Source organism: Tachyglossus aculeatus, unplaced genomic scaffold, assembly GCF_015852505.1.
Source record: "Tachyglossus aculeatus isolate mTacAcu1 unplaced genomic scaffold, mTacAcu1.pri SUPER_30, whole genome shotgun sequence".
In the NCBI taxonomy this organism is placed as follows: Eukaryota; Metazoa; Chordata; class Mammalia; order Monotremata; family Tachyglossidae; genus Tachyglossus; species Tachyglossus aculeatus.
The window spans coordinates 1,215,696-1,237,965 of record NW_024044837.1 but is presented as its reverse complement, the minus strand read 5'-3'; the positions used below and the strand labels follow the sequence as shown (position 1 = coordinate 1,237,965).

Below are 22,270 nucleotides of genomic sequence, written 5' to 3'. Positions count from 1 at the left end.
ATAAAAGGCACCCCGTGCAGCACTGGGCACATAGCAATAAAAATAACCATGATTATGGGATTCGTTGAGCACTTACTATGTGCCAGGGACTGTACTAAGCTCTAGGGTAGATACAAGCAAATCGGGTTGGACACAGTTCCTGTCCCATGTGGGGCTCCCAGGCTCAATCTCCATTTTACAGATGAGGTAATTAAGGCACAGAGAATTGAAGTGACTTGCCCAAGGTCACAAAGAAGACAAATGGCGGAGCCAGGATTAGAACCCAGGACCTTCTAATGCCCAGACCCATGCTTTATCCAATATTCCATGCTGCTTCTCCGTAGTCACCCAGTACAGTGCTCCATACACAGAAGGCACCGAGCACAGTGTTCCTCATGTTAGGCCCTTACTACAATTCTCCACACACAATTGGTGCTCACACTGTGCTCTGCACACAGCGGTTGCCCACTCCAGTGCTCTTGCAGACAGGTTCCAGTAATAACAATAATAATAATAATAATAATAATGGCATTTGTTAAGCACTTACTATGTGCAATGCACTGTTCTAAGCGCTGGGGAGGATACAAGGTGATCAGGTTGTCCCACGTGGGGCTCGCAGGCTTAATCCCCATTTTACAGATGAGGTAACCGAGGTACAGGGAAGTTAAGTGACTTTCCCAAAGTCACACAGCTGACAAGCGGTGGAGCCAGAATTAGAACCCATGACCTCAGAATCCCAAGCCCGGGCTCTTTCCACTGAGCCACGCTGCAGTACAGTGCTGGTGATACTGGCATTGTGCTGCCTTATTCTGCTCCTCCTTGACCCCCCACCACAGCCCAACAAGATCACCGCTGCTACTGTGGAACAATTTTCAAACCACAAACACCACTTTGGGACTCTCTCTTTGATTGGAGCCAAGTTCCCACCCCCTTAGGGAGGGCCTCGAGGCTGGGGACAGAAGGCTCAAATGACCTTTTCCCCCCACCCTTAATACTAATGATGGTATTTGTAAAGCGCTTACTATGTGGCAAGCAGGTTCTAAGCGCTGGGGTAGACAAAAGCTAATCAGGTTGGACCAGTCCCGGTCCCACATGGGGCTCACGGTCTTCATCCCCATTTTATAGATGAGGTAACTGAGGCCCAGAAAAGTGAAGTGACTTGCCCAAAGTCACACAGAAGTGGCGGAGCCACAATTAGAACCAGGTCCTTCAGGCTCCCAGGCCCGCACTCTAATCACTAAGCCATGCTGCTTCCCATAGGCAGAGTTTACCCACCTGATGTTACCTTCCTGTCACTCCATCAGTGCTATTTGATTGCTGACTGCATGCAAGGGGCTGTACTCGATGCTCAGCAGAGTCTAGTACTATAGAATCGGTAGCTAGAATCCCTGTGTCGGAGGACATTCCAGTCTAGAGGTAGAGACGGGGAAATTTGGGGTGTTTCCCGAGCCAGTCTGGCTGTCGACGTCCTGTACAGCCCCCAGCCCCATGAGCAGCTGGGCTCCTCTGCCCCCAGACCATCCACTTCTAACTAACCAGCATCCAGCCATGCTTTAAATCATACATCATTTATCGAAGGATAAAGATCTCCACTTAACAGACTTGGAAATAAAATCCCCCTACAGGGGCCTGACCATTTCATTCCCCAGTCCCACCCCCACCCTCACCCGGCACCCCTCACACATTCAGCACAAGAGGAAACACTTCAACTTTTATTATCCTCAAACAGTCGTTTGGGACTTTTCCAAAGTGCAACAGTTATACGTACCTGTAGGGGACTATCACAGTTCAAAAAAAAAAAATTATAAACAAAAGGCAGTGACACAGCTTGTCATAAAAGTTTTGGCAGTATTCTAGTTGCCTATCTAGAACTAAATATACACACACCGATGTATAACATCACCATTACTGTCTACCCCACACCCATGTATAACATCACCATTATCGACTAGCCCTCTGGGCAAAGCCGGGGTGGTTTTCCCAAGCAGATATGCCACGTTCCTAAGGAAATGTGGGGTGGGGACAGGAGGAAAGCCATCTCCCAGCGGGAGGGGGCTTTGACTGTCGTGATGGAGAGAGGAGGGCAGGGGCGACCCAAGGGCACAACGAAAATCGCGTGGACATAGAGGTCTCCTCCGAGGAACCTGCCCCAACTAAGCCTGGACCTGGGGGCGGAGAGTGGGGTGGGCCTGGAATGAGGCAGGAAGCCAGAATGAGGTAGGAATTGTTTGGGCTGCAGTAGGGGAGACGCCCTGTGCTCGGTTTCACAGGTGGTACCATCGGGCCGGGCCGGGTCCTGAGTGAACCTTAGTGACCTCCGCACCCTTGGCTCCTTCCGTACAAGGTCCAGGGTGGGGACATAGTAGCAGCAGCGTCGGGGGGCCGTTTCTGGCCCTTCTGGAGCATGCCTGCCCAGAAGGAATGCAAAAGTGGCCGCTGAGCTGGCTCTTCCTGGAGGCTCCCGCTGCCCATTTGGGGCTGAACCCAGGAACCCCTTGGAGGGAAAGCTGACCTCCCCACCTCCTGCCCTGTGGACCCACGAGAAATCATGTGGCTTCTTCAGGGCAGTGGGGAATGGACAGAAACCAAGGGTTGGCTGGTACCTGGGCTTCAGAGGTCGTGTGACCCGATCGGGCCTGATCCAGGGCCAAGCTGGAGATCCTTTCTCCGCTCTGGCCCCTGGTCACTTTCCCAAGGTCTAGGCTGGCCTGGGGGCCTGGAGCGGGAGGTGGACACAGAGGTGTCGGGGCTGCATGGGCTTGGGGTGAAACCCGGGCCAGTTTAGGCGGGGAGGGGTGTCTGACGCTGCCAAGGAACCTACCGCCTCCGTTGTTATGGCTCTAGAGGAACGGAGTCACTGCTTGGACTTTTGGCAGCATCAGCTGGGCCGGTTCGGGGCACCTCCAAATACGGTGCTCCCCATCGACTACAGAGGGCAGGAGAAACCCTGCCCCACTCAGATCGGGGGACCTACCCAACGGGGGCACAGAAAAGGGGGTGCCTGCAAGGTGCAGCCCCCTCAGGCCTCCCCGCTTTAGGCTCCCGGCCAGAGGACTTTCTCCTCAGATTTTGCTAGAAGCTGCGACGATGAGCTCTGCTCTCTGCTCCATTCTCGTCTCAGCTGTGGCCGCTACCCGATGGGACCCAACCCCTCAGAAAGACTTCCGGTTCGATGCTTCGAATGGTAAAAACCCGGCACCTCCTGAGTCCCCGTGTGGGATTGTGCTTTGGCTCGAGGACAACGTGTCACAAGCTCCACACATAGAACTATTGACGACAGTAGTAGTAGTAGTAGTAGTAGTAGTATACACACTGTTAGTACACTGACTAATTCAACTAGGCTCAACACTAGCAGGAATCCATTCAGGGAGGGCTCCTGTCCATCCTGTGAATATCCCATTGGCCTTCTGCATCCCGTGAATGTTAACAAAGGAGGATGCTATTGCCCTGGTGCCTGGGATTGTCACAAGTGGTTTTGGATCTTGAGCTGAGCCCGGGTCTCCAGGAGGAGAACTCCACAGGTATCCAGAGCGGTCCCTTCTCCGGTCCAGGGTGGGTAGAGCAGTGGATGGAATCCTGGGGCGGACAACTATTTACATAATTACAGGGGGCAGTGGGGGGGGGGCATCTGCAGCAAAGGGACAGGGAGGCCTTGGACCAAGGGTGGGGCATTTCCAGGCAGCCACAGATGCCGCTAAGATTCTCCTCCTCCTCCCTGCTGAGAAGTGCCCACTAGAAATGTCCACTTGGGCCCAGCGAGCCCAGTTCCAGGGCCCCGGGGGTCCGTCGGGGCCACTCACCTCTTTTGGTATAGGTCAGAGGCTTCTTGGGACTTCTTATTTGCAATAAAGTGGTTTTCGGCAAGATGGGGAGGGGCAGGGGGGACACGGATGCATCACGGGACTAGGGGGGTTGGGGGGACTGTGGGAGGCTGCCCTCCACCTGCTCCGACGATTTGCTGTCAGCGTCATTGTCCGCCGGGTCAATGTCCTCGCCGGTCTTGTTCTCTACCTGGATGTTGAACCCGCTGGTGGAAACCATCTCGGCACTGCTGTCTTCAAACATAGGGGAGCTGGGGAGTGAGCAGAAGGGCCGTGGAGTCGGGGGTGGGGGCAGCGGCAGGGTGGAAGTCCAGGGCTCCCACCCTTGGGGGTAGAGGCATCCCCTCCAGAAGTGGATAAGGGGACCCCGACCGCCGGAATGGCACCACGGCCCCAGGGGCATCGGGGGGACCGACCTTCCAGCCCGACACGCTCCGCCCACCACCTTCCCACTCCTCCTGGAAGACCAGATCCTGCAAAGCTGCCCCTGGGCGGGCGGGAGGAGCAGGGGCCGTTCCCATCCTCACGCACTGAGCCATACCACCCTGTGGGCCCCCGGGGACCGGTGCCCGGGGTAACCTCTGCGGTTGGCTCCTCAGGGGGAGGCCCTTAACCTCAGCGGACAGTGCCAGTGCCTCTGACACTGTGGCACAATGGGAAGCAACGGCTCCTAGCACAGGGGCTCGGGGACCGAAACCCAAAAAACATTCTCCTTCCCCCTCCTCCCTGCTTTCCTCGCCAACTTTTCAGTAGAGCCAGGTAGAAGCAGAACAGCTTCCATAGATGGATTTGTTCCTGTGAGCAATCTATCGCTTGGCTTTACCATTCCCAAATCCCCTCACACCCTTCCGACTATGCGTCAAGGCATCATTTTATGTTGATTTGTCACCCTCATTAGACTGGGTTTCTCAACAGTGGGAACTACAGCTCTTATTTCTGTCTGTCTCCCAAGCACCTTCTGTAATGCTTTGCCTACACTAGGTGCCCAATACAGTACTCTGCACACAGCAAGCACCCAATACACTACTCACCCTCCCTCTGCATCACCTTTACCCTTTGATTTAGACCCTCCCTGAGCCCTACAGCATTTACGTACAAATCCATAATTCATTTATACTCATGTCTGCATACCCCACTACACTGTAAATTCTATTTATTCTGATGGTATTGACACCTATTAATTTTGCTTTTTTTTGGTCTCTCTCCCCCTCCTGGACCATGAGCCCGTTGTTGGGTAGGGACCATCTCTACATGTTCTCTACATGTCTCTACATGCTCTAAGAAGCAGCGTGGCTCAGTGGAAAGAGCATGGGCTTTGGAGTCAGAGGTCATGGGTTCAAATCCCAGCTCCCCCAATTGTCCGCTGTGTGACTTTGGGTAAGTCACAACTTCTCTGGGCCTCAGTTACCTCATCTGTAAAATGGGGATTAGGGCTGTGAACCCCACGTGGGATAACCTGATGACCTTTGTAACCTCCCCAGTGCTTAGAACAGTGCTTGGCACATAATAAGTGCTTAATAAATGCCATTATTATCATTGTGTTGCCGATTTGTACTTCCCAAGCACTTAGTACAGTGCTCAGCACGCAGTAAGCGCTCAATAAATACGAAGAATGCAAGCTCGTTGGGGACAGGGAACAGACAGGGTCTGTTATATCCTACTTTCCCAAGTTCTTTGTACAATGCTCTGCACACAGTAAGTGCCCAATAAATACGACTGAATGAATGAATGTAAGCTCGTTGGGGGCAGTGAATGTGTCTGTTATAGCCTACTTTCCCAAGTGCTTAGTACAGTGCTCTGCACACAGTAATCGATCAATAAGTATGACTGATGGATTGATCTGCACACAACAGGCACCCAGTATGCTACTCTGCACCCAGTATAGTCCCGGGACAGTGCTCTGCATACAGCAGGCTTCTAGTACAGAGTCTAGGGGAGAGGGAGGGGAGGCTGGCAGTTATCTGAAGTCTAGACCCTAAAAAGGGCCAATCCCAACCAATCGGGTAGGAATACCTCCCCCGCTCTTCCCCAGTTACCGGGGTCAATTAATCAATGGGTTTTTTTTTTTGAGTGCTTACCATGTGCAAAGCGCCGTACCCAGCAAATGGCTCGCCCGAGTTGACTTAGCCAGAGCTCGGAAATTCCACCGCCTTGGAATGGTGGGCAGGGCGGATGGGGAATTTGTGGTCCTCAGAAAACTCAGCATCAGGGCAAGGGGTTCCCAGTCAGTCCGTCAGTCAGTGGTACACTGAGAGCTTGCTCTATGCACAGCATTGTACTAAGTGGTTGGGAGAGTACAATATAACAGGGAGTTTGTAGACACAATCCCTGCCCACAAGGAGCTTACATTTGGGCAAAATCTCCCAAACCTCCAATCTGTAGGCTTGACTGTGTCTGCCCGGTCTGGGTGAGGTGTGGGGGATGACAGGTCAGCGAGCACCACATAGTGGGCGAGAAGATGGTTAGGACCATGGAGCTGGGGGGTGTGGAGGGCGTGGTCGGGGAGCAGGTACCTGTACCCGTTACTCTCGCTGAGGTCGTCCTCCTCACTGGTGTCGGAGTCCAATAGGGGGTTGACGTAGTCTCTGTCGGCGCAGCTGAGTCTCCGCTTGTCCAAGCTGTCCTCCCACTCCTCGTTCTCACAGGTGTCACCCACGTGTGGCTTGACCCTCTCACCTCTTCTCGGGGTCACAGCCGAGTGGTCACTCTTCAGGAAGTCCTGTTGGATTTTTTCGTACCTCTAGGGATACACAGTGGGCCCAGATTACTACGGGCTGAAGCCCGAGCTATGTTGGGCTTCGGAGTAACGGTGATAGCAACGACGGGGTTTACTAACTACCCACTGGGTGCCGAGCGTTGTGCTAAGTGCCAGGCTGGTCGCGGAGGGAGACAGAGCAGGGATCTTAAGCCCCGCTTTGTGGAGGAGGAAACTGAGGCCCAGAGAAGTGAAGGGAGTTGCCTAGGGTCATCCAGTGAGCCCGGGATTCCCAGCAGCCCGGATCCCTCTGGAACTCCGCAGCCCGGCCCCTCCGCCCCTGCAGTGCCAGCCCACAGTGGGCGAACCTCCTTGTAGTGGCTGGGCAGCATGGCCTCCACTGTCTCGCTCAGCTCGTAGAAGGATGGTCTCTTCTCGGGTTCCTTGTTCCAGCACTTGAGCATGATGTCATATCTGGAGAGGGAGGGGAAAGGGATGGGCCAGGGAGGGGAGCATGCAGGCGTTGGGGGGAGAAGACAATAATTTATAACAATAATAATAATAATAATAATAATAATAATTAGAGGTATTTGTTAAATGTTTGCTACATGCCAGATACTGTGCTAAGCTCTGGGGTGGAAACAAGCAAAATTTGGTTCGACATAGTCCCTGTCCCATGTGGAGCTCACAGTCTCAGTCCCCATTTTACAGATGAGGGAACTGAGGCAGAGAGAAGTGAAGCGATTTGCCCAAGGTCACCCAGCTGAAAAGCGGCGGAGCCGGGATCAGAACCAATGACTTACACCTCGCTGGTGGCGTGTTCCGGCTTGGGCATTCGATAGCCGCTCTTGATCTCCTCGTAAAATGTGGCATTGATCGTTATGCCCGGGTAGGGTGTGCTCCCTGCGGACAGAGCGGTACCATTTGCGTCAACCATGGTGTGCCCTCACGGCCTCGGAGGGTCCGGCCTTCGGTGACTTAGCCAGCACTTGGGAGACCGGATTGCCAGTTCCACAGCCGTGAAGAGGTGGGCAGGGCGGATGGGGAATTTGTGGTCCCCAGACACCTTGGCGTCGGGGTAAGGGACTCTCACAAGAATGAGAAGCTGGCAAGGCCAAAGGGCAACACAAGGAAAGGGGGTGAGCACGGGACTCCCTTCCCCAAAAAGCTGCTCAGCCTGAAACGCCAAAAAGGATGGAGGAGATTGGACAGAGCCACGGACGAGGAGTTCGTGCTGGATCCGTGCTGGGGCACTGGAGGGAGAGTCAGGGGTGGAAAGGGGAGAGTCAGGGGTCCATGCTGGGTTGACTGGGTGGGGGGTGACAGGGGTCCGTGCTTGGTCACCGAAGGGAGAGTCAGGGGTGGAGAGGGGAGAATTAGGGGTCTGTGCTGGGTCACTGGAGGGAGAGGCAGAGATGAAGAGAAAGAGGTGCGTGCCCATCCACAGCATGAGGGTGGGTGTCCAGGAGGGAAGCCGCGACCAGTCCCTTCCGGCAGGCCAGCGGGCGGCTGCCGGGGGCAGGGCAGTGGGGTTGAGAGGGACATACCAAGAGAGAAAGATCTCCCACAGCAGGACCCCATAAGACCAGACATCACTCTGCCTGTAGTACACGTTGTCGAAGATGCTCTCCGGGGCCATCCACTTTACGGGCAGGAACATCTGCTGTATGGAGGAGGAGGCGGCATACAGAAAGGACTCAAAACCACCCCCTCGCCACCCCCAGGAATAATAACAACAGGACTAGCAATAATTACGGTACTTGTTGAGCTCTTTCTCTGGCTCAAATAATAGTAATGATAATAATAATAATAATAATAATAATAATAATAATAATAACAACTGGTATTTGTTAAGGGCTTACTATATGCCAAGCACTGTTCTAAGCACCGGGGTGGATCTGAACTATGATATGGGACATAATCCCTGTCCCACGTAATAATAATAATGGCATTTATTAAGCGCTTACTATGTGCAAAGCGCTGTTCTAAGCTCTGGGGAGGTTTCAAGGTGATCAGGTTGTCCCACAGGGGGCTCACAGTCTTAATCCCCACTTTACGGATGAGGTAACTGAGGCACAGAGAATGTTAAGTGACTTGCCCAAAGTCACACAGCTGACAGTTGGCGGAGCTGGGATTTGAACCCATGACCACTGACTCCAAAGCCCGGGCTCTTTCCACTGAGCCACGCTGCTTCTCTGCAACTACCTGACTGACCGATTGACTGGACAATTCTCTGCCCTCAGCCCGTCCCCTCACCTCCCCTCCAGCATCTTGAAGCTCCACGAGCTAGGCAGCCTCCCCCCAGCCCACAAAATCCATGCTTATGGCCACCCCTGGACCCTGCGGGCTAAGCCTGAGCTCTACGTACGCAGCTCTTAGACACATAGCTGGAGTTTTGCTTGAGATTCCTCGCCAGCCCAAAGTCGCCGATCTTCACGATCTTCCCTCGGGTCAGCAGGACGTTCCGTGCGGCCAGGTCCCGATGGATGCACTTTGGGGAGGGGGAGAGGGGCGCGGTCATCGTGGGGGCCACAGCCTCCCCAGTCCTCGGAGGCCAGTCGCTTACCATGGACCCGGGGCTCTTCCCTCTGCCCAGCTCACCAGGGTGGAGGTAGAAGTATTGAAATGCTGGAAGGAGATGTCTGAGTACATGGTGGGCGAAGGGCCTACATGTGTCTGGAGTCAAGAGGAGGAATCTAGACTTTGGTGGGGGAGAGGCCCATGCCCACTCCAGAAGTGCCCATTTCCACCAGAAACATGGGACCTGGACAGGGACCCCCTGAGCCTCCACCCCCGTCCCCGCACTACACACCTCACTGCACCCCCCAGAGACACGCACGTTTCTCGAAGCCAAGAACTCCATCCCGCGGGACACCTGGTAGGAAAAGCTCAGCAGGTCCAGCACGCCAAAGCCTTCCGAACCGTCATCTGACAGGAGGTCCAGGACTTCAGGTTTTGCCAGTGGTCCTGGGTGAGGGGAGGGCAGAGAGAGGATGTCAGGAATCCGGATGCGTTCCCCCCATGACAGAGCATTGCCAACCTGGAGGGCCGGGCGGGCCCCCCACGAGAAGCCCCCGGAAAGGGTCTCCTGCCCCAATTCCGGGCACCGGGCCCCACCATGACTGCAGAATCCTCCTGTCGTCGAGACCTGCCCTCCCCAGCCCCAGGAGAAAAAGGCCACTACTAGCCCACAGTCTCCAGCTCTCTACTCCTTGCCTCATTCTGACCCCATCTCCTGCCACTTCCTTCCTCCTCCTCCTGCCCTAGAGATTATCATTATTATTACTATTATAATGGTATTTGTTAAGTGCATACTATGTTCCAGGCATTGCACTAAGCACTGCACTAAGCACTGCGGTGGACACAAGCAGATCAGGTTGGACACAGTCCCCATCACAGTGTCAATCCCCATTTTACAGATGAGGTAACTGAGGCACAGAGAAGTGACTTGACTAAGATCACGCTGCAGACAAGTGGAGGAATTGAGATTAGAACCCATGACCTTCTGGCTCCCAGGCCCGTGCTCTACCCACTGGGCCACGCTGCTCCTCCTGCTAAGAATTATGGTGCTTGTTAAGTGCTTACTATGTGCCAAGCGCTATTCTAAGCACCAAGATGGACACGAGGTAATCGGGTTGGACACAGTCCCTAGCTCACATCTCAATCACCGTTTTACGGATGAGGGAATTGAGGCCCAGAGAAGTGACTTTGCCCAAGGTCAGGCAGCAGGAAGGTGGCAGAGACGGGATTAGAACCCAGATCCTCTAACTCCCATGCCCATACAGAGGACTTGGCTCCCAAGGTGGCAGAGCAAATGATCCCGGGCCACGTTCCGCAGCCCCCAAATGGCCTGGCATTTTGGGCATTTTCCGTCCAGCCAGCCTCCACCGGTAATGCCCTCAGCCCTTCACCTGGACGTGCTGCCCCCTGCCCACCTCTCCACCCGACAGTCGCAGGGACCGTCACTCACCCGATATGGGCTTCTTGTCGGGGCACAGGCATTTATGCAAGTCCACATGCTCGGACGATTCTTTCCTCTCCAACTTGGACACGTTCTGCGTGCCGACCTCCTGCGTCACGTCCGCGTCGTCCCGATTTTTTTCAGATGTGAGACAGGTGTAACTGCATTGGCCGAAGAGAAGTGTTAGGAAGGGGGCCCCGGACCCTCTGAGGGAAACATTCGTCTAGGAAACAGGTCTTAATGGAGGGGGCAGGGGGCTGGCCCTGATGGCCTCTCATTGGTCAGGGGATTCTACAGAGCGGGGTCACTTCCGGCCCCTCCTTCCCACTTTGGCAAAGAGACTTCCCAGCCACTGATTCCTGATTCCTCCCCAGCCCCGGGAAAGCCCCCATTTACAGAAACAGAGGCCCAGGGACCAGCAGATCTTGAGAAGCACCTGCCAGCCCACCTGACTCTCCCGTCTCCACCTCCGACTCTCCTCCAGTGACCCAGCACAGACCATCCAATCCACGATTCTCCCCTCCCAATTCCTGACCCTCCCCCAGTGACCCATCTTGGACAATCCAACACCCCTGGCGCTCCTGTCTCTATTCCCGGCCTTGAGAGTGGGCGTTCAGGAGGGCGATCAGTACACGGCCCCACCCCCTCTGGTTTCAGGGCGACACCCAGCATGCCCCGCCCTAGCCCACTTAATGGTGCTCTTGTCGTCGGGGCTCAAGGTGCCCAGCTCTTCCTCCGTCTTCTCCGAGTTGACAGCCAGGAACCTATTGCGGTTCTTGCGCAGGTAGTCGCCCAGATCGCCATAGAGGCAGTACTCCATGATGATGTAGATGGGTCCTGAGGCCGGGTTGATGGCAAGTGAGTGGGGTGGCAGGGGTGCACCCACAGAGCCCCAGCCCTTCACCCCAGTTGTCCCTCGGCCCGGACGTGCCGGGGCATGTCCCTGGCCACCCACACCCACCTGATTGGGTGCAGGCTCCCAGGAGGTTGGCAACGTTCAGATGGGGGCCCAGATGCATCATGATGTCCAGCTCCACCAAGAGGGCCTGCCTCTCGCTGTATCGAGACGTGGCTGTCGGGGTCAAGAAAAACACGTCGGTCAGTCTGGGCAGTTCAGGCCCCCAGGAGCTCGAGCGCCCTGCGGCACGGCTGCAGACCCCCAGGGGTCCCCCACCGCCCAACTTCCCAGCCCTCAGGATGTTGCAAAACAAATTTCCCCGATATCTCCCGTCTCCTGTAGACCTCAAGCACCTTGTGGGCAGGGACCGTATCCACCAACTCTGTTATACCGTACTTAGCACAGTGCTGTGCACACAGTCGGTACTCGGTAATTCCAAGCACTGCCCCACTCCTTCACAGCACACAGAGGCCTCTCCGTCCACTCGACTCTATGACCCGAGCCCAGCCACTTAATGGTGGCCACTTAATGAGCCCAGAGCACTGGCTGAAGGTCACCAGTCTTAGAGCAGGGTGATGGGTGAAAGGCGAGCCCCCACAGCCACAAAGAGGGGAGACCAGTGGTGAAAGAGATGCACGAAACCCCCAAGATGTGGGAGGAGAGAACCCTTCTCCAACAGTTTTCCGCACCTTCCCCACCCCGGACCACCAATAAACGGCAACGGGATAGTAGTTTCACCCTTCCCAGGCCTTGGGGAGGGGCTGACAAGGGGCGAAGGGAGAACAGGAAGGGGAAGGTGGGGGCCTGGATAATCCACATGGTGGAGAAACAGTCCCTAACAGTTTACGATGGTCACCGTGAGTGGCACGTAAGCAGTCCCTGCAGTTGCCTATCGTTCCCCTTATTACGACGGTCACCGTGAGTGGCGCAGGGCAGTTGCGTTGGGGCTGGGGGCCCGGCTTGGACTGCACTCCCTTTTACGGGCTGAGGGCATTGCAGAAAAAATGTAAGACGGTTGCCCTGCTCTCAAGGAGCTCCCCCTGGTGGTGGGGGCTGTTCTACATGAGCTCTCCCTATAATAATAATATTTGTTAGGAGCTTACTATGTGCAAAGCACTGCTCTAAGCACTAGGGAGGTTACAAGGTAATCAGGTTAATAATAATAACAATAATAATGGTATTTATTAAGCACTTACTATGTGCAAAGCACTGTTCTAAGCGCTAGGGAGGCTACAAGGTGATCAGGTGATCATACTCTGTCCTAATCCTCCTCGACCTCTCAGCTGCCTTTGACACTGTGGACCACCCCCTTCTCCTCAACACGCTATCTGACCTTGGCTTCACAGACTCCGTCCTCTCCTGGTTCTCCTCTTATCTCTCCGGTCGTTCTTTCTCAGTCTCTTTTGCAGGCTCCTCCTCCCCCTTCCATCCTCTTACTGTGGGGGTTCCCCAAGGTTCAGTGCTTGGTCCCCTTCTGTTCTCAATCTACACGCACTCCCTTGGTCACCTCATTCGCTCCCACGGCTTCAACTATCATCTCTACGCTTATGACACCCAGATCTACATCTATGCCCCCGCTCTCTCCCCCTCTCTCCAGGCTCGCATCTCCTCCTGCCTTCAGGACATCTTCATCTGGATGTCTGCCCGCCACCTAAAGCTCAACATGTGGAAGACTGAACTCCTTGTCTTCCCTCCCAAACCTTGCCCTCTCCCTGACTTTCCCATCTCTGTTGACGGCACTACCATCCTTCCCGTCTCACAAGCCCGCAACCTTGGTGTTATCCTCGACTCCGCTCTCTCATTCACCCCTCACATCCAAGCCGTCACCAAAACCTGCCGGTCTCAGCTCCGCAACATTGCCAAGATCCGCGCTTTCCTCTCCATCCATACCGCTACCCTGCTCATTCAAGCTCTCATCCTATCCCGTCTGGACTACTGCATCAGCCTTCTCTCTGATCTCCCATCCTCGTGTCTCTCTCCACTTCAATCCATACTTCATGCTGCTGCCCGGATTATCTTTGTCCAGAAATGCTCTGGGCATATTACTCCCCTCCTCAAAAATCTCCAGTGGCTACCAATCAATCTGCGCATCAGGCAGAAACTCCTCACCCTGGGCTTCAAAGCTCTCCATCACCTCGCCCTCTCCTACCTCACCTCCCTTCTCTCCTTCTACAGCCCACCCCGCAACCTCCGCTCCTCCGCCGCTTATCTCCTCACCGTACCTCGTTCTCGCCTGTCCCGCCATCGACCCCCGGCCCACGTCATCTCCCGGGCCTGGAATGCCCTCCCTCTGCCCATCCGCCAAGCTAGCTCTCTTCCTCCCTTCAAGGCCCTGCTGAGAGCCCACCTCCTCCAGGAGGCCTTCCCAGACTCAGCCCCTTCCTTCCTCTCCCCCTCGTCCCCCTCTCCATCCCCCCATCTTACCTCCTTCCCTTCCCCACAGCACCTGTATATATGTATATATGTTTGTACATATTTATTACTCTATTTATTTATTTATTTATTTTGCTTGTACATATCTATTCTATTTATTTTATTTTGTTAGTATGTTTGGTTTTGTTCTCTGTCTCCCCCTTTTAGACTGTGAGCCCAATGTTGGGTAGGGACTTTCTCTATATGTTGCCAATTTGTACTTCCCAAGTGCTTAGTACAGTGCTCTGCACATAGTAAGCGCTCAATAAATACGATTGATGATGATGATGATGATGATCAGGTTGTCTCACAGGGGGCTCACAGTCTTCACCCCCATTTTACAGATGAGGGAACTGAGGCCCAGGGAAGTGAAGTGATTTGCCCAAAGTCACACAGCTGACAAGTGGCAGAGGCAGGATTTGAACCCATAACCTCTGACTCCAAAGCACAGGGTTATTTCCACTGAGCCACACTGCTGGTTGTCCCGGGGGCGGGGGGCTCAGCTTTAATCCCCATTTTACAGATGAGGTCACTGAGGCACAGAGAAGTTAAGTGACTTGCCCAAAGTCAGACAGCTGACAGTTGGCGGAGCTGGGATAATAATAATAATAATGATGGTATTTGTTAAGCACTTACTATGTGCAAAGCACTGTTCTAAGTGCTGGGGTAGATACAAGGTAATCAGGTTGTCCCACAAGGGGCTCACAGTCTTCATCCCCATTTTACAGATGAGGGAACTGAGGCCCAGAAAAGTGAAGTGACTTGCCCAAAGTCACACAGCTGACAAGTGGCAGAGCCGGGATTTGAACCCACAGTCTCTGACTCCAAAGCCCGGGCTCTTTCCACTGAGCCACGCTGCTTCTCCAAGACAGACAGACCTGGGCCCTAGGGAGGAGGAAGAACCGGAAGGTGGCATGAGGAATGTGTGCAGCAGGGGCGTGGTTAGTCAGGGGAGGCTTTCTGGAGGAGGGGGGCTGAGGAGAAGGGCTCTGATGGGAGTGGGGAGGCTATTTCAGCTGGGGAGAATGAGGGGCGGGGGCACGTAATGGCACGGGAGAGGGGACGGTGGTTGAGGAGGAGAGGCCAGCCAGCTACAGGGCAGCTGGCCAGTGGAAAGCTGAGGGGCCAGAAGGGGAAAAAACTCAGTCCAGGAGAGTGGGCGTGGGTGTGTCATATGAGGAGGGGACAGGGGCTTGTTGGATGACCTTGAACAAGTCACTGAACACCTCTGGGCCTCAACCTCCCCATCTGTAAAATGAGGATGAGATTCCTGCTCCCCCTAACTGTTCGGGGGCACAGGGACTGTGTCCAACCTGATAATCCTAAATTTACTCCAGCGCTCAGCATAGCCCTCGGCATGTAGTATGCCCTTTATCAATACCATTACGAGAGAGATTGGGGCGGAGAGGCGAGGAGCTGGGGAAACCAGCAGCACCCACCCACCCTGTTGCACCCCAGAAGAGCGAGTCAATCCCAGGGGATTCACCGCCGGCAGGGTAGGGGGATGGAGAGAGAAGGGTGGCGACTCCTGGGGGGTCTCAGAGGGAGGGCCCACCCGGTCCCCCCCGCCATGCACCATGGAAGCCCCAAAGGGCATCGGGAGAGTCACTCACATCCTAATATTTTCACAGCCACCTTCATCTTGGGCTGGGACTTGCTCAGTCCATTTGCAGTGCCTTCAACCACCTGTCCAAATGCTCCGGACCCAAGGAGTCGACCTGTGGGCGACAGGGCTGGTCAGGGCAGGAGCGAGCCAGCCCCGCCTCCCTCCCACTGCTTCCTGCCTGCCTGCCTTCCTGGGGCCCCTCCGGGAGGGCTGTGACTTGGCCGGCGGGCTCGTGTTGCGTGTGCGGAGGTGAGTGTGCGTGTGCCTATGGGGGTATGGATTTGTGCATGTGTCGGGATGTGCGTGGGCAGGAGTGGTGCACAGGAATAGAGACCCCCACTCTCCCTCCCTCATAGACTATGAGAAGCAGGGTCTGTTTCCGATCTGACGGTCTTGAGTCTACGCAGCACTTAGCACAGGGCTCTCCATTAACACAGGTTCTCCATGCCCACTCTGATCCTCAGACACAGAGAAGCAGCGTGGCTCAGTGTAAAGAGCACGGGCTTTGGAGTCAGAGGTCATGGGTTCAAACCCCGGCTCCGCCATTTGTCAGCTGTGTGACTTTGGGCAAGTCGCTTCACTTCTCTGGGCCTCAGTTACCTCATCTGTAAAATGGGGATGAAGACTGTGAGCCCCCCGTGGGATGAACTGATTACCTTGTAACCTCCCCAGCGCTTAGAACAGTGCTTTGCACATAGTAAGCACTTAATAAATGCCATTATTATTATATTATTATGTCCCTGGTGACTTCTTTGCCGCCCGCCTTCTATCTCTCCTTGAAGCAGCCAACCTCCTGCTCCACCCCACCTTGCCCACTCACCAACTTGGTCACACCCTCGACCTCGTCATCTCCTACCGCTGCAATATCTCCACCCTCACTGACTCTGAAATCCCTCTCTCTGATCATACCCGTCTTCACCTGAATTTGGAGATACAAATATCTCCAAGTGCTGTGGGGAGGGGAAGGAGGTAGGGCGATGGGGAGCGGAGGAGGAGAGGAGAAAAGGAGGCTCAGTCTGGGAGGGCCTCCTGGAGGAGGTGAGCTCTCAGTAGGGCTTTGAAGGGACAAAGAGGGCTAGTTTGGCGGATGCTGTGGAGGGAGGACATTCCAGGCCAGGGGAAGGACGTGGGCCGGGGGTCGACGGCAGGACAGGCGAGAACGAGGCACAGTGAGGAGGTTAGCGGAGGCAGAGGAGCTGAGGTTGCTGGGCTGGGCTGGAGAAGGAGAGAAGGGAGGTGAGGTAGGAGGGGGTGAGGTGATGGAGAGCCTTGAAGCCGAGAGTGAGGAGTTTTTGCTTGATTCGTAGGTTGACAGGCAATCACTGGAGATTTTTGAGGAGGGGAGTGACATGCCCAGAACGTTTCTGTACGGGCAGCAGAGTGAAGTATAGACCGAAGTGGGGAGAGACAGGAGGATGGGAGATCAGAAAGGAGGCCGATGCAGTAATCCAGTCGGGATAGGATGAGAGCTTGAACCGGCAAGGTAGCGATCTGGATGGAGAGGAAAGGGCGAATCTTGGCCATGTTGTGGAGTTGAGACCGGCAGGTTTTGGTGACGGATTGGATGTGTGGGGTGAATGAGAGGGCGGAGTCGAGGATGACACCAAGGTTGCGGGCTTGTGAGGCAGGAAGGATGGTAGTGCCGTCTACAGTGACGGGAAAGTCAGGAAAAGGACAGGGTCTGGGAGGGAAGATAAGGACCTCAGTCTTAGACATGTTGAGTTTTAGGTGGCGGGCAGACATCCAGATGGAGATGTCCTGAAGGCAGGAGGAGATACGAGCCTGGAGGGACAGAGAGAGAGCAGAGGCCGAGATGTAGATTTGGGTGTCATCAGCATAGAGATGATAGTTGAAGCCGTGGGAGTGAATGAGTTCCCCAAGGGAGTAAGCGTAGATAGAGAACAGAAGGGGACCGAGGACCGACCCTTGAGGAACCCCTACAGTAAGGGGATTGGAGGGGAAGGAGGAGACCCGTCTACCTGTTTTGTTTTGTTGTCTTCCTCCCCCTGCTAGACTGTGAGCCCGTTGTTGGGTAGGGACTGTCTCTGTTGCCAAATTGTACTTTCCAAGCACTCAGTACAGCGCTCTGCACACAGTAAGCACTCAATAAACACAACTGAACGAATGAATTAAACGGCCCATAAAGGCACTGTTAGTCCTCACTATCGCTAGCCAGTCGCCTTCGCCCCCTAGGCCGCTCGCGTGGGGCAGGAGTCCCCGAGGCTCGGCGGCCGCCGTGTACCGAGCACCAGCTGGTCCTTCGGAACCTCCCAGCGCGAGTCGTAGGGGAGCAGCACCGGTTCCATGCAGAACGGCTCGCGGCGGTTCCGGCTCATGGACTCCACGTACCTCCATCGGATCACATAGCGCGGCCTCTGCAAGGCGAGAGGGGCGACAGCCCGGGGAGGCTGGGCCGAGCAGAGACCCCGGTCGGCCCCCGTGGAGAGGAGGTGGGAGGGCTCTGCCCGGGGGTCGGGGCTGGGGGGGAGCTGACCTGTTTCCACCTGATGACCATCATGATGAAGGAGACGATCACAACCAGGGGCACCAGGACGGCAGCAACCAGGTTCACCTCAATGCACAGGACTGGGGGTGGAGAACTCCGAGGGTCAGCACGGCCCCGGGCGGGGAGGAAGGGTCCAAACCTCCCGCCTACCCACCTACCCCACACGGGAGCCCCCGCTCCAGACGTCGGCCCCGTCGGCACTGTTCCCAGCCAGGGCCCAACGGGCCCGTGGCTCTCTGCAAGGCGGAGCTACACGTCGTTCCCGATTTGGGCGGAGGTCCCCGGCGGTCCCTGCCCCCGCCACTGTCCCCTACCAACTCACCGGGGGCCTTGAGCTTCAGCTCCCGCGTCACGGCCCCGAGGTGGTTCTTGGCCAGGCAGCGAACCAACAGGGTCTCCTCCACCTGCTGGAAGGTCACCTGACTCTCAATCGTGTCCCGGTCGCCCCTGTGGGCCACCATGGTGATGTCGGATGCGTTGGTGGCCAGGAGGGTCCACAAGGTCTCATTTTTGCACCTGGGGAGAGCGGGGAGGCCGAGGCTGAAGCGGGAGGGAGGCAGGATTTATCCAGCATTCCCCCCACCACACCCGACACCCCTGCTGGTCCCCGCACACACTCTGCTGGTCATCTCAGAGAAGAAAACGGGCCAGGAGCTGCACTAAGTCCCCAGTGGACCGCAGCTCCTGCCTAAGCCCCCTACTGAAACCCTCAGCGGCCCCAACGTCCCTCGGCCCCTCAAAGCGCATACCCCTCCACCCCCCCGGGACCGTTGGGCTCAGACCGCCGGTGCAGACCCTCAGACCGGGACCGGGGAAGAGGAAGTGGTCAGGCTTCGTGGGCTGCTCTGCATACATTTTAATGTCCGCGCAAATCAGCCAGTCGATGTCGGGCAGCGGGATCCCTTCGGCGACACAGCGGACGGTCTGGCGACCCTCCGAGCCGTGGGGGTCGTCCACCAGATCCAAGATGGAGGCCGGCACTGAAGGGAGAGATGGAGCGAGAGGGGTGTGGAGGAGGGAACGGCTTTCAGCACTGGGCCTGGGGCACGTCGGGCGTGCGGAGCGCCATGCTGGATGCCTACTTTGAGCAGGGCGCTGTGCCGGGCACCCACTACGTGAAGGGCCCTGTGCTGGGGGGAGAGACCCCACATTTATACAAGCGCCACCCCCGCCCTATAAGACCAACTGTTCTCCCCCTCCGCCGAGGACCGAACAAGAGGAAAGGGGCTTGAACTGCAGTGAGACGCAAAAAGAGCGGAGACTGGCAGTGCCTCGGGAACTGGGGCTCTCTGGGAGCCAGTGGCCAGCAAGCGTGGAGCCGAACCGCCCCAAATAGTTACTCTCCACCCCTTTGGAACTCGCCATTTCTGGTAGTGGGGAATGGGGAGCCCGTGTGCTCTATTCTGAGCTTGTCACTGAGAACTAGCCCCACAAAAAGCTCACCAGCCCCGTGACTAGGGTGAGTCTTCAGAGCTTTTCTAAAAACCCGTCTCCCCGGGAAACCTTCCCTAATTGACTGAATTAGTCAATGGTATTTATTGAACACTTACCTGTGCAGAGCGCTATACTAAGCGTATAAGAGAAGGCAGTATAATAGAGCTGGTAGGTTTTATCCCTGCCCTCAAGAATCTTACAGGCTAGACTAATTTCTACAACTCCAGTCATATCAACCTTCAACACTTCCTCATTTTATTTCTACACTCAGCACTCGCGCAGGCAACTGATTTAATCCTTTTGCCTTTATCTCTACATTTAATTGTTCGGCTATTTCACCCAGTCAGAGGTCATGGGTTCCAATCCTGGCTCCGCCAACTGTCAGCTGTGTGACTTTGGGCAAGTCACTTAACTTCTCTGGACCTGTTACCTCATCTGCAAAATGGGGATTAAAACTGTGAGTCCCCCGTGGGACAACCTGATCACCTTGTAACCTCCCCAGCGCTTAGAATAGTGCTTTGCACATAGTAAGCGCTTAACAATACCATCATTATTATTATTATCTACTTCAATCAATCATATTTACTGAGCACTTACTGTGTGTAGAGTACTGCAGTCAATCCATAAACCAATCAATGGTGTTTACTGAACACTTACTATGTGCCAAGCACTGTGCTAAGCACTTGGGAGAGTACGATGTAAAAGATTTAGTAGATAAGATCCCTGTAAGTAATTTTTGCCAGCCACCCATAGTAGATCATGAGCACGCTGAGTGCAGGGAACACGCATCTGGCTACTGTTATACTCTCCCAAGCGCTTAGTACAGTGCCGTGTATACGGCCGGTGCTCGGGGAATCTTGCTGATTCATCGATTGGCTGACTGGATGGGGAGCGGCTGCCCTGCTCTCACCCCCGGACCGGAAGCGTTGCCCCTAAATCTTACCGTGAACCCGCAGCTCAAAAGTGTAGCTCGCAATATCATCCTCATTTTGCACCACAATTGTGTAGTGCCCTCTGTCTTCCTCCTTTGCACGGATCAGCTTCAGCCTGCTCTGATACCTGGTGACATCGAAGAGGACCGACGGGAATACACTCATTAGGCACCACAGAAAACCCACACGTAGAAGGTTTCTCGCTAAATCATTCTGCAAAAGGGGCAAGTCTTCATCTCTGCTATTTCACTTCAACAGCAGGAAAGCAGTATGGCCTAGTAGAAAGAGCACTGGCCTGGGGGTCTCCCCCAGGGTGCCAGGACCGTGGGAGGAACTGCACGCTGGTTGCCCCACAGGATGCCCAGTGCAGACCGTGCCCACGCCTGTCCCAGGGCAGGCAGGGGAGGGGAAAACAGGGGAGGCGACAGACCCCGAGGGCATCTCCTTCGTCTGGCACAGCCCAGGTGGGGCCAGTGGTCCAGGTGGCTCCGTCCCGCACCAAACAGACATTTCAGATGGAAGGGACCTTCCTGGTTCTGACTATAAGCTTGTTGTGGGCAGGGAATGTCTCTGTTTACTGTTAATAATAATACTAATAATAATGATGGTATTTGTTCATCCATTCATTCATTCAATTGTATTTATTGAGTGCTTACTGTGTGCAGAGCACTGTACTAAGCGCTTGGGAAGTACAAGTTGGCAAAATATAGAGACGGTCCCTACCCAACAGCGGGCTTACTATTCATTCATTCATTCATTCACTCGTATTTATTGAGCACTTACTGTGTGCAGAGTACTGTACTAAGCAGCTTGGGAAGTACAAGTTGGCAACACATAGAGACGGTCCCTACCCAACAGCAGGCTTACGATGTGCGAAGCACGGTTTTAAGTGCTGGGGGGATACAAGGTGATCAGGTTGTCCCACATGGGGCTCACAGTTTTAATCCTCATTTTACAGATGAGGTAACTGAGGCACAGAGAAGTTGTGACTTGCCCAAAGTCACACAGCTGACAAGTGGCAGAGCCGGGATTAGAACCCACGACCTCTGACTCCCAAGCCCTGGGCTCTTTCCACTGCGCCACGACTGTACTCTCCAAAGCGCTTAGTACAGGGCTCCGCACACAGTAAGAGATCCAGACTGAGCCCCCTCCTTCCTCTTCCCCTCCTCCTCCTCCCCATTCCCCCGCCTTACCTCCTTCCCCTCCCCACAACAACTGTATATATGTATATGTGTTTGTACGTATTAATTACTCTATTTATTTATTCATTTATTTATTTATTTATTTATACATATTTATTCTTTTTATTTTGTTACTATGTTTTGTTTTCGTTCTCTGTCTCCCCCTTCTCGACTCTGAGCCCACTGTTGGGTACATGCTGCCAACTTGTACTTCCCAAGCGCTTAGTACAGTGGTCTGCACACAGTAAGTGCTCAATAAATACGATTGAATGAATGAATGAATGATAAGTACAATTAAATGAGTGAATGAAATACCCCACACCAGGGCCAGGGCAATCCAGACGGCTCTTGTGCAGTTTTTTTTTATAATGGCATTTATTAAGCGCTTACTATGTGCAAAGCACTGTGCTAAGTGCTGGGCACTGTTCTAAAAGCATTTCTGTCTGTCTGCTCCAGCAGTCTTGAGGGGGACCCAGGAGACTGGGATCCCCATCTGGCCAGCCTCCAGAGGAGGCAGCCTGGCCAACGGCCAAGCTAGGGAGTTGGTGGGGTGTCACGGGGCTGGGGGAGAGCCAGGTCTCCGCAACAATTCATTCATTCATTCAATCGTATTTATTGGGCGCTTGCTGTGTGCAGAGCACTGTACTAAGCGCTTGGAAAGTACAATTCGGCAACAGATGGCTACAACCCCTACCCAACAACGGGCTCACAGTCTAGAAGGAGGAGATAGACAATGAAACAAAACAAGAAGACAGGCATCAACCTCCAGCCGTGGAATCCCAGGGGCCCTGGGCCTGGCCGCCGCTGCCTCTCCTGGGGCCAGGAGCCCCGACACTTCACCTGAA

The 22,270-nt window shown here is 54.8% G+C and overlaps 1 protein-coding gene across 1 annotated transcript in view; it reads right to left on the bottom strand.

The window, feature by feature from the left end:
• Positions 1-1,678: 1,678 nt before the first annotated feature.
• LOC119921810 (platelet-derived growth factor receptor alpha-like) overlaps positions 1,679-22,270 on the bottom strand; it is a 101,037-nt gene continuing 80,445 nt past the window's right edge. The window contains 16 exon segments of the mRNA XM_038741838.1: positions 1,679-4,051; positions 6,314-6,540; positions 6,864-6,969; positions 7,299-7,405; positions 8,051-8,155; positions 8,864-8,986; positions 9,335-9,462; positions 10,466-10,617; positions 11,146-11,293; positions 11,418-11,528; positions 15,380-15,484; positions 17,615-17,747; positions 17,867-17,958; positions 18,201-18,394; positions 18,732-18,858; positions 20,256-20,371. Of these exon segments, the coding sequence (XP_038597766.1) occupies positions 3,883-4,051; positions 6,314-6,540; positions 6,864-6,969; positions 7,299-7,405; positions 8,051-8,155; positions 8,864-8,986; positions 9,335-9,462; positions 10,466-10,617; positions 11,146-11,293; positions 11,418-11,528; positions 15,380-15,484; positions 17,615-17,747; positions 17,867-17,958; positions 18,201-18,394; positions 18,732-18,858; positions 20,256-20,371 (2,143 nt within the window). The 3' untranslated portion in view covers positions 1,679-3,882.